The sequence below is a fragment of the Cibotium barometz genome, chromosome 47 (genome assembly GCF_041138505.1).
Source record: "Cibotium barometz isolate CiBa-2024 chromosome 47, ASM4113850v1, whole genome shotgun sequence".
NCBI classification, from domain to species: domain Eukaryota; kingdom Viridiplantae; phylum Streptophyta; class Polypodiopsida; order Cyatheales; family Cibotiaceae; genus Cibotium; species Cibotium barometz.
In genome coordinates this window covers 30953608-30970564 of record NC_141092.1, presented here as the reverse complement: position 1 = coordinate 30970564, position 16957 = coordinate 30953608, and the positions used below count along the sequence as shown (strand labels likewise).

Genomic DNA, 16957 nt, shown 5'->3' with positions numbered 1-16957 from the left:
CCTAACATTGATGACTTTTCACCACATAGTCCTCAACATCCGCCTTAAACATCCGTTTTACCAAATCGTAAGTTCGTTGTACCCCTAGAGAACTTACCGTAGAAACATCATGACATTCAAATAGGAGCCTCCTCCTAATCTTAGCACTATCAGATACGCAAACTCTATTGTTTCAGAACAATCATTTGTTTGGAATCAAGAACTAACTACCAATCACCCTTATAGGTGGTATGACCCTTGAGTCCTCGTCTAAAATTACAGAGCTCCCCACTTGGACCTACTACCAATACACACAACAATGCCCATCAATTTGACATAGCCCCCTCAAGGAATCATATAAGTCAGCATTAATCTTGGTAAAACTTAATAGATTACCTCCCCAATCCCACTCAAAGCATCTATAACCCGGTTTAAACTACCTCTTATACTTTATTAACTATCCCATTAGGAATAGGGAATCCCATGTTGAAAATACAGGTACATCAAGAAACTCTACATGTTGTAGATCCTAGGGTCTCATACCACTAGGATATACCACATATAAAATCTCATTTAAACCGGACGGTTGAGTCACAGTGATCAATCTCGATCTTGATGCAATTAAACCTCCACCTCATGTCCAACCTAGAGGAAGACCTATGAAAAAAACAGTCAAATTCGAATAATCACTCGCTGACTTCCTTAGTGAATTCCAAAAATACATGAAGTTGCCTCACAATCTAAGGAACCGTCAAGATGGGCAATACTTGCTGGAAGACGGGTGCAACGCGTGTAGATTTGCAGCCCCCAAATGCAGCACACTGATGTACTGCAGGTTCTGCTGCCGCCTGTATGAAGTAGAAGCAGCCGTCTGTATGGGAAGTGAAAACAGCCACCTGCAGTCAGCGTTGGCTGGAGGTACAGCTGCCTGTAGTAGAGCAGGCGCAACCAGTAGCAGAGTATACAGTTGCTAGTGGAGAAACATGCGCAGCCAGAGGGTATACTGTCGCCTGTAAAGAAGCATGGGGAGGTGCTTTGGCAGCAGCCTGTAGGATAGGGCAGCCAGCAGCCTCAAAAGCAGTAGCTTATGGTAAAGGTAAAAGCATGCGCCTGTGGGAGAGGTAACAAGCGCAGCAAACTTCAGCCGCCTGGGAGAGAACAAGCGCAGCCTGTTGATGCAGCCGCCTCGATGAGAGTATGCGCAACAGTACAGGGGGAGATGGCAGCCGCCTGCAGCAAGATTCAGTCGCCAGCAGAGATGGGAAGAGTCACCGGTTGGTGAATTCAACGCCAGATAGAAGCGATGGATGCCCACGCTTGAAGGAGAGAAAACGCTTGATGCTTCACGCTTCATGGATGAAGCCTTTTTTAATAAAATTAATGTGGAGTTAACTTTGGTGATACCCACGCATGCATGTGGGGGGATTAGTGGGGGTAGGTGACCATGCCCACCCCCACACTCACTTAAAAGTGGGGCTGCCCACCTTGGCCCCAAAGTGGGTGCCCAAAGGGGGTGCCCACTTTTAAATAAGTGTGAACACCTAACCTTATAAAATAAAGGGCTAGAATAAAAAACATTAAAACAACATGTGTAACATACTTACCACCTGTTCACATGCACTAGAACTCGTCAGAATACAAGGCAGACTTCACGACTCACTGGCAAGCGTCCCCGCTCAGTAAGTAACACGTCAAGCAGGCAAACACACAAATACATGTCATGCGAAAATAGTTTCAAGCATGCAAATCATGTGTGCATGTGCAAATAGTAACATGGACATATCTCCCGTTCATGGAACAAGTACAAAATATCTGTCGGCACAAAACTGGCACAACATAAAACATAAAAACCTGGTCTTCCTATGGAGTGACAGTCCCATAGGTAAGACACAGTTCCAGGCACGAGTCTCCCTATGGTGTGACAGTCCCATAGGCAAAACACGGCACGAATACTGGTTCTTCCATGGCGTGACAATCCCATGGATCGAACACAGTCCAGGTCATACACGGGTGGCACTGATCTGGCTCCCGTCCATACGACACCATCCTGCTAACACACGGGTGGCACCAGTCTGGCTCCCGTCCATGTCAGCAAAATACTGGCCTCTTCACATGAGACACCGGCCTGGCCTCAAGTGAACGAGACGCAAAAACTGGAGATGGACCAAATGGTCGGCCAATTGGTGACATCCCCCCGGGCTTCTAAAGAGTTGACCTCAACTGAAAAGCCTCAAGATATGCCTACAACAATTGCGGATAATCTGCAAAATAATCCTCATTTACCCACTTGGCATCAATAGGCAAATAATTCTTAAACTTCACAAGGTATCTCCTGGAAAGCTTTCCTGCAGGTAGCTTTCTCTCCTTGTGAAAAACAATCTGTTCTGGCTGGAGGATCTCCTCAAGCTCTTCAATCTCTGGCGGATCTTCTGTGACAGGCTCATCAGGATCTGGCCCCACATATTTCCGAAATAGACTCACATGAAAAGCATTGTGAATCTTCCAATGACTAGGTAAAGCAAGCCTGTATAGGACACTTCATTGATCTTCTGAATCACCTTGAAGGGTCCATAATAGCGAGGAGAAAGCTTAGGATATGATCCTTCTCGTCCTGGCCTCTTCCGAAGCCTAGCCTTCTCAAATTTCAGCAATACCCAATCACCTTCTTTGACTTCCATGTCCCTTCTACGCTTGTCAGCAGCCATTTTATGCTTATCCTGAGATCTTGCAATGGCTGTCCGCACTTGACCAAAGGCAACATCCAAGTCACGAACATATTCATCAGCTGCAAAAATCTCATCCTTGATACGAAGGATGGGTGGCAAGACCACTCTGCCATAAATAATCTCAAACGGAGCCTTTCCTGTGGAAGCATGGATTGTATTGTTGTAGGCAAACTCAAGATACTTCTCCCATGCACTCTTTTGATCTGCCACATAACATTTCAATAAATCCAACACGGCTGAATTTGCAGCTTCACTTTGGCCATCCGTTTGGGGATGATAAGCTGATGAAAACTCAAGCTTAGTACCCATATTATCAAATAAAGCCCTCCAAAATAGGCTTGTAGTCCTGGGATCTCTATCCCCAACAATGGATTTAGGCATACCATGATGCTTGAAAATATTAGCAAGAAAAAGCTTTACCATATGATCAGCTTTAATGGTTTTCTTGACGGGCAAGAAGTGAGCTTGCTTGCTAAACCTGTCCACAATAGTCCAAATAGCATCATTCCCATGCTGGGATCTAGGCAAATCCATAATAAAATCCATCGTGATACTTTCCCAAGGTTGCGAGGGAATAGGCAATGGCTGAAGCAAACCTGGAGATTTTTGCCTGTCAAATTTCACCTTTTGGCAAGTAATACATGCACGCACATAAGCCTCAATGTCTTTACGCATGCTTGGCCAAAAGAAATACCTCTGAATCATGCGAGTAGTAGGCATAATACCTCTATGACCAGCATAAGGTGGAGCGTGACATTCGTCCATAACCTTTGGACGCAAATCCTTCACCACACATAAGCAATTATCCTTCATAAGATAACCCTCGTTGATAACATAAGAGGCATGTGAATGACCAGCCATCAAATCAGTCCATATATGGCAAAAATCAGCATCCAAATGATACAAATCTCTCATAGCAGATAGATCTCCATGAGAAGCCACTGAGACCGCAGCAACATAAGGCCTCCTAGATAGTGCATCGGCCACCACATTTTTCTTTCCTGGGGTATGCACAATCTGAAAATGAAACATGGAAAGAAAATTTGCCATTCTCATCTGCTTCTCTGAAAGCTTGGTTTGAGATAGAAAGTATCTCAAGCTTTGATGATCTGTCTTGACTACAAATTCAGCCCCAAGAAGGTAGTGTTTCCAAATCTTTAAGGCGTGAATTACAGCCAAGAGCTCTTTCTCATAGATATCCATATGAAGCTCAGCATCATGCAAACGACGGCTCTCGTATGCAACTGCATGCCCTTCTTGATTTAGGACAGCTCCTATGCAATCACCACAAGCATCACATTCAACCACGAATGACTTGTGCAAGTCAGGAACAATCAATACTGGACCACATATGATCGCATGCTTGAGCTGCAAGAAAGCATCCTGTTCCTTTGAAGTCCATTCGTGAGATCATGTAGAGGAGTGGCAATCATAGCAAAATGCCTTATGAAACGCCTGTAGTACGAACATAATCCCAGAAAACTACGTACTTGATGTACGTTTTGCAATTCGGGCCAATTCCGAATGGTCTCTATCTTTGCAGGATCCATTGTAACTCCATCTTTGGATACAATATGTCCCAGATAATGAATCTCTAAAAGGAAAAACTCACTTTTCTTGGCATTGACGAAAAGTTTATGCTTCCGCAACTCTTCGAACACTCTGACCAAATGAGTTTTGTGTTCCTGCTCATTCTTGGAGAAAACCAAGATATCATCAAAGAAGACTCCTGTAAACTTGCGATGGGGTCGGAATATCCTATCCATCATACGATTAAAAGTAGCAGGAGCATTGGTGAGACCAAAAGGCATTACCAAGAATTCATATAATCCGAAGGCTGTCCTGAATGCAGTCTTATGGACATCTTGTGGCACCACGCGTATCTGGTGATAACCACTCTTCAAATCAAGTCTGCTAAAACAAGCTGAGCCATCAAGCTTATCCAAGATATCATCAATACGTGGAATTGGAAATCTGTTCTTGATGGTAAGCTTGTTCAAAGCTCTATAGTCCACACACATACGGAATGATCCGTCCTTTTGAACAAGAAGCACAGGAGAGCAGTAAGGTGAGGAACTGGGCTGAACCAAACCTTTCTCTAAAAGCTCGTTTACCTGCTTCATAATTTCTTCTTGTTGTGCAGCACTCACTCGGTATGCGGGTTTGTTAGGTGGAGAACTACCTGGCACAAGATCTATACGGTGATCTTCGGGCCTTTGGGGAGGTAATTCACCTGGCAATGAGTCAGCAAAACAATCGTTGAATGCATTAAGAAAATTCAGCCTATCATTAGACATAGCATCCACATTTTGATGATTTGGCACAAGACTATCACGCACAAAAACCAAGTACGCTGAAAGACTCTTTTTCATTGCTTTATTAATTTGGATGTGTGATACAACTGGGATGGAATCCCCTTCGTTGCCAGCATCAATAAAATGCATGCGGCCTTTATGCATAAAAGAAATCATATTGGATTTGTAGTCTTTGCGGGGCTCAAGCCTATGGTGCCACGGCTTGCCCAACAATACATCACATCCATTCAGTGGAGCAACTAAGAAATGCTCATTATCAAGGTAGCCCTGGATATGGATGCGCAACTTCCCTATCAAAGGGGTAACCTACACCTCTTTACCAATAAATGCAGCTTCGGCTTCAATCTGAGGTCCCATGTTTTCAACCTCAATACCCAATGCAGCTGCCATTTGCATAAAGATGAAATTGTCAGTTGCACAGTCATCAAACATAAAGAGTGAGGGCTGATCCTTGATTTGCCCCCAAGCCTTGCAAACCATACGCTCTTTTGCATCATGACCTGTATTTCCTTGCACATCAGGAACTGCATGTACATTAGCTTTGGTGTGCTTGTCCTCGTGCTTTGATTTGCGATCTGGGCATTGTCGGAACATGTGGTCTTTGCTACCACAAGAAAAGCATTTTCCATCCTTAGCATATTGCTCTCTTTGCTCCGGGGTTAATCCAAATTTGTTCTTCCTTGGGCCCTGTTCTTTTGATGTGTTATTTTCAGCTTTACCACCCTTGTAAGGCTCCCGGAAGTTCTTTTTAGGTGGCTGTCCACCCTTTTGCTGATTTGGGACAGCCTTGTCCTTCCCCTTGGAACCTCCTTGATCCTGCTTAATCTTGAGCACCAATTGCTTCGTAGCAAGGGCAGAAGCTGTGAGTTGTTGCAACGTATGTTTCGGGTGCAATTCAATACCCGATCTATATGCTGGTTGCAGTCCAGAACGAAACTTCCTCTTTCTTTCGTCCTCTGTGATTTGCATGAAGGGAGTCACTTCCAGCACCACTTTCCAAAATTTGTTAACATATTGTTGCACACTCTCGTTATCTTTTTGTTCCAGCCTGTCCCACTTTTGAGTGAGAGTTTGCTCCGCATTGGGTGGCAAGAACTGAGCATAAAATCTATCTTTGAATTCCTTCCAAGTAGAAATGGGATCCTTGGTGATCTTTTCAGTGATCCACCAATGGGCAGCAGTCCCTTTTAAAAACATGCTAGCATGGCGCACCTTTGACTTTTCTGTGAAGTCCTCATCGCTAAAAGCAATGTCGAACTGTGCCACAAACGCTAACACCTTAGAAGCATCATGTTCACCATGAAAGACATCAAATTTGACATATTTATCACCTGCTTTGAATTCCTTGAGCTTCCTGGCATGAGGCTCATGGTCTTCTCTTTTTCTTTTCCCCTTATCCAACGGGGTAGCCCTGTCTGCATGGGCTCCATGGGCCGTCATGGAAACTTCATGGGGCACGGTGGCATGTGCTCCACGAACTGGAAACTCAGATGTATGTGACTTACCTGCATATGGCAATGTCTCTCCATGAGACAACTCAGAAGGCAAAATTTTTCTGAAAGCAGACCTGTCACCATGAGATACATGTCTTGCATGCATGTGACTTTCATGCCCTCCATGAGCACTGGCATACATATATCTGTCAGGCTTAGTGCCTTGGGGAGAAGATGCATGTCGAGAGGTGACAGTCACCTCTTCCTTTTGCATAAAAGATTTCAGCCTCTGGGATGCGGGATCTCCATGCTTCAAACGAGGTGGATTTCTGAATTTTAGCTCTCCGTCATCCCCACCTTTGCGAAGGAGATAGGCAAGTGCCAACTCTCTTGGTTTCTTGCCCACTTCACGAGCCATTGATTCAAAAGTTACATCAACCATAGCATCAGCCTTCCTGGCTTCAATAGCACTTTGCAGATGGGGATCTTCATGCAAAAACTTTAACTCTTGCTCTTGAGCCTGCAAAAGTTTTCTCATATGTTCCATTTCAGCCCTCATAGCATCAGGCTCTTGTTCAAGCATAACTGTCTTTCCTGGAGACAGTTGACCCTTGGATTCACTATCAAGAACCCTTTCAAGGGGCTTGTGCCTACCACGCAGGGCATCAGACCCACGAGAAGCACTAGATGGACCCCTCGAATTTGGTACTTCCAAAGGGTTGCCTTGGCTGTCCATTGTGTTTTAAGTTTGCTAAAAGCGGGATGTCCAGTACACAGGTTCGTTTCCCCACTAGGAAGAGGGAAACAACCGTGCTCTGATACCAATGAAACCGATCCCGTCAAGTGGGAAAGACTCCGTTGGACACCCACACGCTTAATAGCACACCTTTAAAACCACAAATTTGAAATGGACAACTTAAAACAACTTGAAATTAAATGAAATGAAATGGAAAAATGGACACCAGCACTGGGGCCGGAACGGGCCGACCCCCCCCTCAATATATGATTTATTTATTGGGAGTATTTAATAAATACAATGCTCCATGGGTTCCAAGAACCAGATAATGTCCATGTACATATGAAAACAGTACCAAACAAATAGGCTCGAATTTCGATGTAGAAGCTCGAAGCAGAACGACCACTAGTGTGGTCCAATCGCTACGGTCCTGTGCTTTCACTGGACTCCGCGGAGAGCGCCTCACTGGTGTTCCGAGACCACGCACAAACAGGCGCTCTCGTACTAACGCCTGGTTCTCCCGATCTCAGCACCTTTGGACCGAGGTTTGCCAAAATAGCTTGGACAACCCGGCACCGAACGGGTGTTGGCCGAGCGGGATGAATCCCTTATCAGATTTAAACATAAAATACTTTATTGAAATCTGAAATTCACTTACTTGTAGATGGTTGATAGAAAACCCATACTCGTAGTATGAGGAAGCCTCCCAGGAGAGGTGTTTTCCTCTTGAAGTCGCCCGTGTAGAAGATGGGCAATACTTGCTGGAAGACGGATGCAACGCGTGTAGATTTGCAGCCCCCAAATGCAGCACACTGATGTACTGCAGGTTCTGCTGCCGCCTGTATGAAGTAGAAGCAGCCGTCTGTATGGGAAGTGAAAACAGCCACCTGCAGTCAGCGTTGGCTGGAGGTACAGCTGCCTGTAGTAGAGCAGGCGCAACAAGTAGCAGAGTATACAGTTGCTAGTGGAGAAACATGCGCAGCCAGAGGGTATACTGTCGCCTGTAAAGAAGCATGGGGGGGTGCTTTGGCTGCAGCCTGTAGGATAGGGCAGCCAGCAGCCTCAAAAGCAGTAGCTTATGGTAAAGGTAAAAGCATGCGCCTATGGGAGAGGTAACAAGCGCAGCAAACTTCAGCCGCCTGGGAGAGAACAAGCGCAGCCTGTTGATGCAGCCGCCTGGATGAGAGTATGCGCAACAGTACAGGGGGAGATGGCAGCCGCCTGCAGCAAGATTCAGTCGCCAGCAGAGATGGGAAGAGTCGCCGGTTGGTGAATTCAACGCCAGATAGAAGCGATGGATGCCCACGCTTGAAGGAGAGAAAACGCTTGATGCTTCACGCTTCATGGATGAAGCCTTTTTTAATAAAATTAATGTGGAGTTAACTTTGGTGATACCCACGCATGCATGTGGGGGGATTAGTGGGGGTAGGTGACCATGCCCACCCCCACACTCACTTAAAAGTGGGGCTCCCCACCTTGGCCCCAAAGTGGGTGCCCAAAGGGGGTGCCCACTTTTAAATAAGTGTGAACACCTAACCTTATAAAATAAAGGGTTAGAATAAAAAACATTAAAACAACATGTGTAACATACTTACCACCTGTTCACATGCACTAGCACTCGTCAGAATACAGGGCAGACTTCACGACTCACTGGCAGGCGTCCCCGCTCAGTAAGTAACACGTCAAGCAGGCAAACACACAAATACATGTCATGCGAAAACAGTTTCAAGCATGCAAATCATGTGTGCATGTGCAAATAGTAACATGGACATATCTCCCGTTCATGGAACAAGTACAAAATATCTGTCGGCACAAAACTGGCACAACATAAAACATAAAAACCTGGTCTTCCTATGGAGTGACAGTCCCATAGGTAAGACACAGTTCCAGGCACGAGTCTCCCTATGGTGTGACAGTCCCATAGGCAAAACACGGCACGAATACTGGTTCTTCCATGGGGTGACAATCCCATGGATCGAACACAGTCCAGGTCATACACGGGTGGCACTGATCTGGCTCCCGTCCATACGACACCATCCTGCTAACACACGGGTGGCACCAGTCTGGCTCCCGTCCATGTCAGCAAAATACTGGCCTCTTCACATGAGACACCGGCCTAGCCTCAAGTGAACGAGACGCAAAAACTGGAGATGGACCAAATGGTCGGCCAATTGGTGACAGGATATGCTAGAAAGATGATCAATATGCATACTCCTACAATGTCTCACCTCTATGAACTCATCACTACTCTCATGCACTATCCCTAACTACTCAATCACAACAACTTGATCCACTCGAATGCTGCCAGGAATGCTAAGAAAACTAGGAGTAGTGATCGTATCCAAAACCTCTCCACATGTAACAAATCTAGAGGAGTAGCCCAACACATCTAATACTAGAACCTTGGGTCTATGCTCCTCATGGTCTATGATGTGCTCAACGACATGTGAAGTGTCAATCCCATGTGTGACTAAAGATGTATGACTAGACGAATGATCATGACTAGTCAAATGCCCAAAAAGATCATGGAATGTATCACTATGGTCATCTAACGTATCCCTATGATCGCTAGGAATAGAGATAGGTAGCTCTATGATGCTCGTAATGCTCAATGTGCTCACTGCTATCCCTCCCATCAAGATCATGCCCACATGATCTGACTCATACATCACTCACTATCACTATCACATACATCATCATCATGTACAGTGGCATCATGTGCACGTATATCACTATCATCATGTGTATGTGTGTGATACATCAATATCATCATGTGTGTGTGCACGATACATCATCATAGGTATGTGGGTGTGATACATCAATGTCATCACATGTATGTGTATCACCATGACCATGTGTACAAGTATCATCATCAACATAATGATCATCATCACCATCCTCCTCATCGTTCACTGAATGCATGTCATAATGATACCCATCCTCAGGTATATAATCATCTCTGCTCACAAATGTAGGGCACTCAATCAAATCCCCATATACATCCTCCCATGCAATCAATGCCGAACCATCCATGTAAAGATATCCACATAGATCCTCAACAAAATCACCATGTGTAGAATGTCTAGACCATCTAACACAAACATCCTCCTCATCAAATAAATGTCTACCCTGGCTAGGTAATAGCATCTGAAGCTCAAACATCCATATGTGACATGAATATGATGTATCATCATAGCATTATGTCGATGAAGAAGGATCTAGAGGTCGACGCCGCAATGTGCCAAATGTATGTATGAACTTGGCAAATGATATGTAACTCCTCACCTGAAATGGCAAATCAAGATAACGATGAAGCCATAATGATAGAATACGAGCAAATATAGCATGATCAAGGTCTGGGATGGAGACATAGTGATATCGACAACGAAGATGGTGAGTAGCATGTCGATCATAGGCGGGGTAGAAATAGTAATGGGAACTCATGTCGTCCCGCCAAAGCCCGAAAGTGTGGAAACACCATTTCAAGAATCCAACACTGCGTGTGGAAAAGCACCAATATGCTCAAAATGACCAACCGTGCATGAACAAGAGCTAAGATGCAAGTGTGAATGCCCAAAATACACTAAATGGCCTAAAATGTGCACGTGAACGCCCAAAATACACAGAAGTGGCCCAAAGTGTGCACGTGAACGCCCAAAATGCACCAAATCGACCACACGGCACACTAACCACCTCCACAAGACTCAAAACATGTGAACAACCCCAAATAAAAGCATCACCGTGTGTGACACACCTCACACGTGTGAACAATCAACCAATATACCCACACTACTCATAAAATATCCCCACAAACTTAAGGCATGAGGACGAACCCCATCTCCTCATGTAAACACCTAACTCAATAGTATACTAGCATGCGTGGGAACTACCACTAGGCTCTAGCACAAGCAAGGGTGTGGCAAGGGTCAGAGTGTGGAATGGCCAAAGAATCCAAAGGTTAAGGGTGTGGAATGGTCAAAAGATCAAGGGTTGGGGTGTGAATGGCCAAGGGATCTAATGGGAGATGTATGGGCAAGATGGGCTAATGTGAAAAAGAAACAAAGGGACAAGATGTAAAGTAGATGGAGGGTGGAGATATAAGTGATGACTACACGTTCTTCTCTCTCTCTCTCACACTTATTCTTTATCTCACACAACACTCACAAACTGCTGGCTGAGAGCTGCAATTTTCTGAGGAAGGCTGAGAGCTGCAAGGCTCTATGATGCTAGTGTAATTACCCTCTTCTCTTTTTCTTTTTTAATGCCTTTTTTTCTGTGTGCTTGACTGAAGCGTTGCCCTTTGAATGTGGCCGCTTAACGTTGTCAAGGCTTGAAACACACTGTTTTGTTACGCTGGGCTGATTGCATTGTTTTGTTCTCGTTTGGTGGTAGTGCTAGGCGCCCCCCTCAGACTGTAGCGAGCTGACGAGACAGCGCTTGAACTTGTTGCTCTGCAAATGCGCTAGTGGTGGTCGTGTTGCTCTGCAAACACCCACTGCAAAGAACGTTTAAAGAACCCGCTTATTTTTGATACGCCAAGCCTCACAGAGGCGATGAAGCCAATCTGCTTACGCTCAAAGCTGCGCCTGTGATATGCGTAATGGAGCCGACCAATCTGCAACACGCGCCTGTCTTCCACTTGTACCTTCACGTCCTCTTTGGCCAGACCAGGCAGTTTGGTTTTGAAGACATGACAGTCTGTTTGCTTTTGTGCGGCTGCGATCTGCGAGCGCTGGGTTGTTCGCTTTAGTGCGGCTGCAATCTACTTTGTAGTTGCGATCTGCTGTCAGCTAGTTGTGATCTGAGCTAGTTGTGATCTGCTATCAGCTAGTTGCGAACTGTTATCTTGTAGTTGCGATCTGAGCAGGGCTCAAACAGCCATTTCTGTAGAGAAAGAATAGTACACGACATTTTGTATTGTGCTATAACGGTAGAGAGAGCCAAAAGATAATGTGTGTGTAGATTCTTTGGTATGTGTGTTTCTCTTCAGCTAGGCCTCAAAGAGAGGTGATGAAGCTATGGCCTCATGGATCAGTAGGTACCACTAGAAGACAAAAGAAACAAAGTAGCCTGCCTTCCAAGTCATTTGATGAAACTTCCAAGCAACCAATGCATGCTAAGCTATCAAATGAAGCGTTTTGAACCACTCTGCATCAATGTTTGCAACCATCTATACTAAAGCTGCATACTCTGCACCTTTTCTTGATAAAGATCATGCTTTTGAATCCTCTTATTGCTTGAACTTGATTTCCAGAAGTTGTTAAAGTGACTTCATTTCACTAATCTTTGCATTCATAAATGGAAAATGTCTTGCATGCATCTGATTACCTTGCATTTGATGTAAAACTTTGCTAAATTTACCAAGATTAATCACTTATCATAAGATAAGTACTAATCTTGCATTGTTTGCTCAATTCTTGACAAAGGAACTGTTCAAGTTGTTCCTCAAGGCTTAATGATGCCAAAATCCAAACTCCAAACTGTTTGCTTTCTCAATCAAACTCTGCACTATTTCTTTATCCATTTGTCTGCAAATTTGTTAATCTTGGACTGATTCAGACCATTCTTGCTAGAAATTCATCAAGATTTGCTTGCAACTGTCCTGATTGCAGAAAGATTTATAACTATTTGTCTTGTTTGCTGGATATCTAGCAAGATCTGTCAATTCTTGTATCGCAGTAGATTCCCTTGGTGTAAATGGTAACACATTGGCTTGCCAATGATCTCAATTTAAATCTCAGAGGGATTGCTATACCTTTGAACTTTCTTGCAAAGATTAACTTGCTGAACACTTTTTCTTGCACATAAACAAGAAAATCAAGAATAGTATGAAGTTTAGGATAAAGATCACTTACTGATGTAAAGTTTTGCACCAATCTTGCTTAAAATACTTAAAGTTCTTCACTTTGCACTGTTTTCTTGATAATCTTTATGGATTTTCTCATAAATTATACATTGACTATCATTGTTTCAAGGAACTCTGCACAGTTACATAAAACTTTGCACAAACTTTAAGAAACTACACAAACTTCAATGAACTGGAGTAATCTTCAATTTTATACACACAATCTGCAACTGATCTGTACCAGAATTCTGTTCTGGCAAAGAGTAAGAGTACTCAAGAAAGTATAATGATCAAAAAAAGTACAATGTCCATGAGCCCTATGTCTCATATAGGATCCCCTAAAAGTACACATGTAAATGTCCCTAAGCCCAAGTGCCTAGGCCCCATTCCCCATGTGCATGTGCACCCAAACCTACTTCATTACAGTTGTCCCCTTTCGCTTTCATCACACTCTAAGTGAGAGAGGCAATATGCCCTTCTTTTATAAAATTAAAAAACTTATGTGCTTCTTGCTTTCTTTCTCTTTTTTTAAAACATGTGTTTAAGATATACACTAGAAAAAGTCCCCCTTGCTCACGTTTTTTTTTTTAAACAGCACCAATCAAAATAGCATTACACTGTTTTTTATTCATGTGCCCCTAATTTTTACATGTGCTTGGTGCCCTGCTTTTTTCCCTTGTCAGCTGCCGTACATGCACCCTCTTCCTCTGCCCTGCTGCCCGCCATGTACCAACTCTGCTCCCCTGTCGTACAGCCAGCACATCGGGCCCCTGTACGGGTTGTGGGCATGTGCCACAGTCCACCAAGGCATCCCCTACAGGTGCATACCATGCACGCCAACTCTCTTACAGCCTAGCAAAAGCAACAATGACCTTTGGTGCAGCTTCTAGCAAAGATTACCCAAATTAGACCCTAATCCCAAGGATTAGTATTAGGTACAAAACACCGGTGAAGGCAACGGGAACTGGTAGGAAAATCCGCTGGAGAGGGGTTCCATGAAGAAGATAGTCAACGACATAGTGCCTAAAGGCCAACAAACCCAAGTGGTAACAAAGAAGCAGAATCCAGACAGCTCTTCGGAGCAAGAATCAGCTGGAGCAATGTGGACTTAGTTAAAGGCAGCCCTACGCACCTTTATACCAGCACCAGAAAGGCGCCCCCTGGCCAGAGGGGGGTATGTTTACAAGACATACAAAAGCGTGGGTGGGGGGGTATGTTTAGTATTTACGAGACATACAAAAGGGTGGGTGTGGCTGGGTACGTTTACAAACAAATACAAAAAGTGTGCAGGGGTGTTCAAAGCTGTCGTGATTCTGGTTTTCTTTTTCTTTATTTTTGCGCCCCGCCGGGGGGCGCGGGGGGGGGGGGGGGGGGGGGGGGTTGTGTGTTGTTATTATCTGCTGGTTGATGGCCCTTTCTCCATCAGCATCGTATTAACCCTCAGCATGGATTGAAGACAACTTGGGGAAGGAGCAGATTCAGCACTGAAATTAACCAAGGAGGTTGGAGGTCTTTAAAGCCCCCAGTTCACCAAAGTAAATTTGGCTTTGGAGGAGAACGTCTGCAAAGTTACTGCCACCTGAAAAGCACTGAGAGCACAGAAAACTACATAACTGTCTCATCATACTACAGCCATTCAACCTTTGCACTTGACATTCACATCCAAGAAGGAACATACTCTGAGATAGAGAAAGAGGAAAGGGAAGGGGAGCAAAGAAGGGAGGTTTCAAGGTATTGCTAAGCATGGCCACCTTTATATGGCCTTTCAGCTCCACTGTCTGCAAGTCCCCATGTAACTGAATTTTCCAAACCGAACACCATCGTCCATTGCTGTTATACCACCCCCCCCCCCCCCAAAAAAAACAAAAAACAAAAAAAAAAACTTGAGCGTAAACAGATCCACTATGAAACAATGAATTTGCAACAGAGTGTTGTAGGTACCAAAAATTTTTTGGGCTGAGTTTAGCCGAAGAAATTGCCACAGTGAGCTCAAATGTTTGCTTGTCCTCAGAATCCTTTCCATGGGTAGCATAGGCTGCACAATGTCCTCTTGGAAATGCTTCCTCTACATATCGCATCACTTCTGCATCAACAGCAGTACTGCAAAATTTCCAAAAAACACACACACACAGGCTTGACTTCAAAAAAAAAAAACCCTCCCTTGCAGTCAAATGAACAACTACAAGAAAAGTTTGCAAAGCAATAATATTGGAGATAATGGAGTCATCAAGAGCATATAGAGAACACACCGATATTCCTCTACATAAGCGGATGGTAACTCATCGTCAGTGGCAGGCCTCACTCCTGTACAAACCTGTAACAAGTAGGACAACAGTAAATGAAGCTTGTGAAAGCTTACAAACGATATCCCATATATCCATTTACACAAAAGCAAAAGACCTGACCAAAACATTCTCTATAATAACTGTGTGGGGAGTTTTTTGCGCGGGCGCGTGTGTTTGTGGGGGTTGTGTGATTGTGTGATGATTTATCTGCATCCAGCCTAATCTAGTCCACTGATTGTGGGCAATTTTTTATGGGCCATACACAAAAGTATGGGAGCTAGAGCTTGCCTGCTTGATGTGATCCACAGTGGCAACCTGAGCTGCCCGTGGGTCGATAAAATGATCAGCATCAATTTCTCCATACTGACATACAAGGACCTGTAGCAGCCAAATCTACCTGCAAATCAGGGAGTTCCAACCTGAGAAGTCCATGAATCTCGTGCAGCATGTTGCTTACCACACCCACAAGGTTATATCATGAGCGACCAGAAAGAAGGAGCCAACGCACTCAAAATACTTCAGTTTGAAGCAACTCCACTTCAATGCACATTCATGAAGGCAGAGCCACAAGCATGGTATGCAAAAAAGAACAGAGCTAGTGTACCTGGCCACTCCCATCCGACATCTCAATAGCTAGCATTTGCTCCTTATTGTACTGAGGAAAAGCCTCCCTAGCAGCTGCTTGAAAGAGATCTTCGTTTGAAAGCACACCTTGCAAATCTACATCGTTAAAGCATTCAACAAGCGTTAGAAACAATCCTGGCCAATGGGAGAATGTGTGTATACGCATGACAGAAAACATGACTCCAGCATTTCCCCCGTCTCACAGACAGTGGAGCCATGAGCGGCCAACCTTTGAAGCCACAGTTTTTTGCTCTCTCTTATATGTGAGATATGTATACCCAAAAAAGAAAAAACGGGAGCATTGCAAACCTATCTATAGATTAATCACAAAAAAATAGAATTGAATGATACATTTTTTTCTCAAGCAATCCAGGCTCGAGAAAATTTCCCATATAATTAAATACATTTTTCACCAATTTTTGTTTTCAAAAAGAAAAACTAAAACAATCCAGGCGTCCCGAAGGAAAACAAACTGCTGTGGATCATGATGGTAGTAATAATGGATGGCATAAAAACAGAAAGCTGAACAGATTGTAAAAAAACAGTCGGCACAGCAAACCCCCTCGCCCTCCAACACACACACGCGCGCGCGCGCACGCACGCACGCATACCTTTCGCTACATATTGTATCTCGCCAGGTGGAGAGTTGAGAAGAAACCACTTCGCCATAGCAATTTTCTGCTCATCAGCGAGCTCCTCGTCATCCCCTTCCTGCTGCCGAGGCATAGCTTGAAACACCAGTAGATGAAGAGCTTCGAAGCTGTCTTATGACTGTGGCTATGGACATAAAATTATAAGAGTACCCCGTCTTCGGTGTAAACCTTCTTTTAAGCAAGGACGTCCCCACATGTAAACCTTTTTCCCTACACCACCTTTTGCTTTTGTTGGGCTAGTTGGAAGGAGCCTTCAAATTTTTCAAACAGATGTTTACACGTGTGAGGCGTGGATCCCATGAGTTTTGATGTGAGAAAATGCTTTCATTTCCCAAGCCAGTCTAGTGTGGGAGTCCTCAAG

At 44.3% G+C, this 16957-nt stretch overlaps 1 protein-coding gene across 3 annotated transcripts in view; it reads right to left on the bottom strand.

Annotated features, from left to right (window-relative positions):
• LOC147611580 (F-actin-capping protein subunit alpha-like) overlaps positions 1 to 16750 on the bottom strand; it is a 32119-nt gene extending 15369 nt beyond the window's left edge. Inside the window, exons 1-7 of one of the 3 annotated variants that reach the window (XM_086784668.1) lie at positions 16555 to 16748; positions 15924 to 16039; positions 15608 to 15712; positions 15284 to 15348; positions 14976 to 15134; positions 14786 to 14864; positions 14433 to 14623 (exon numbers count right to left, since the gene is read on the bottom strand). In XM_086784668.1, coding sequence (XP_086640794.1) covers positions 14525 to 14623; positions 14786 to 14864; positions 14976 to 15134; positions 15284 to 15348; positions 15608 to 15712; positions 15924 to 16039; positions 16555 to 16669 — 738 coding nt within the window. In that variant the 5' untranslated portion in view covers positions 16670 to 16748 and the 3' untranslated portion in view covers positions 14433 to 14524. Of the gene's footprint in view, positions 1 to 14432; positions 14624 to 14785; positions 14865 to 14975; positions 15135 to 15283; positions 15349 to 15607; positions 15713 to 15923; positions 16040 to 16554 lie in introns of those variants that run through there. The other 2 variants (XM_086784667.1, XM_086784666.1) reach the window with 2 other exon arrangements.
• Positions 16751 to 16957: the final 207 nt, after the last annotated feature.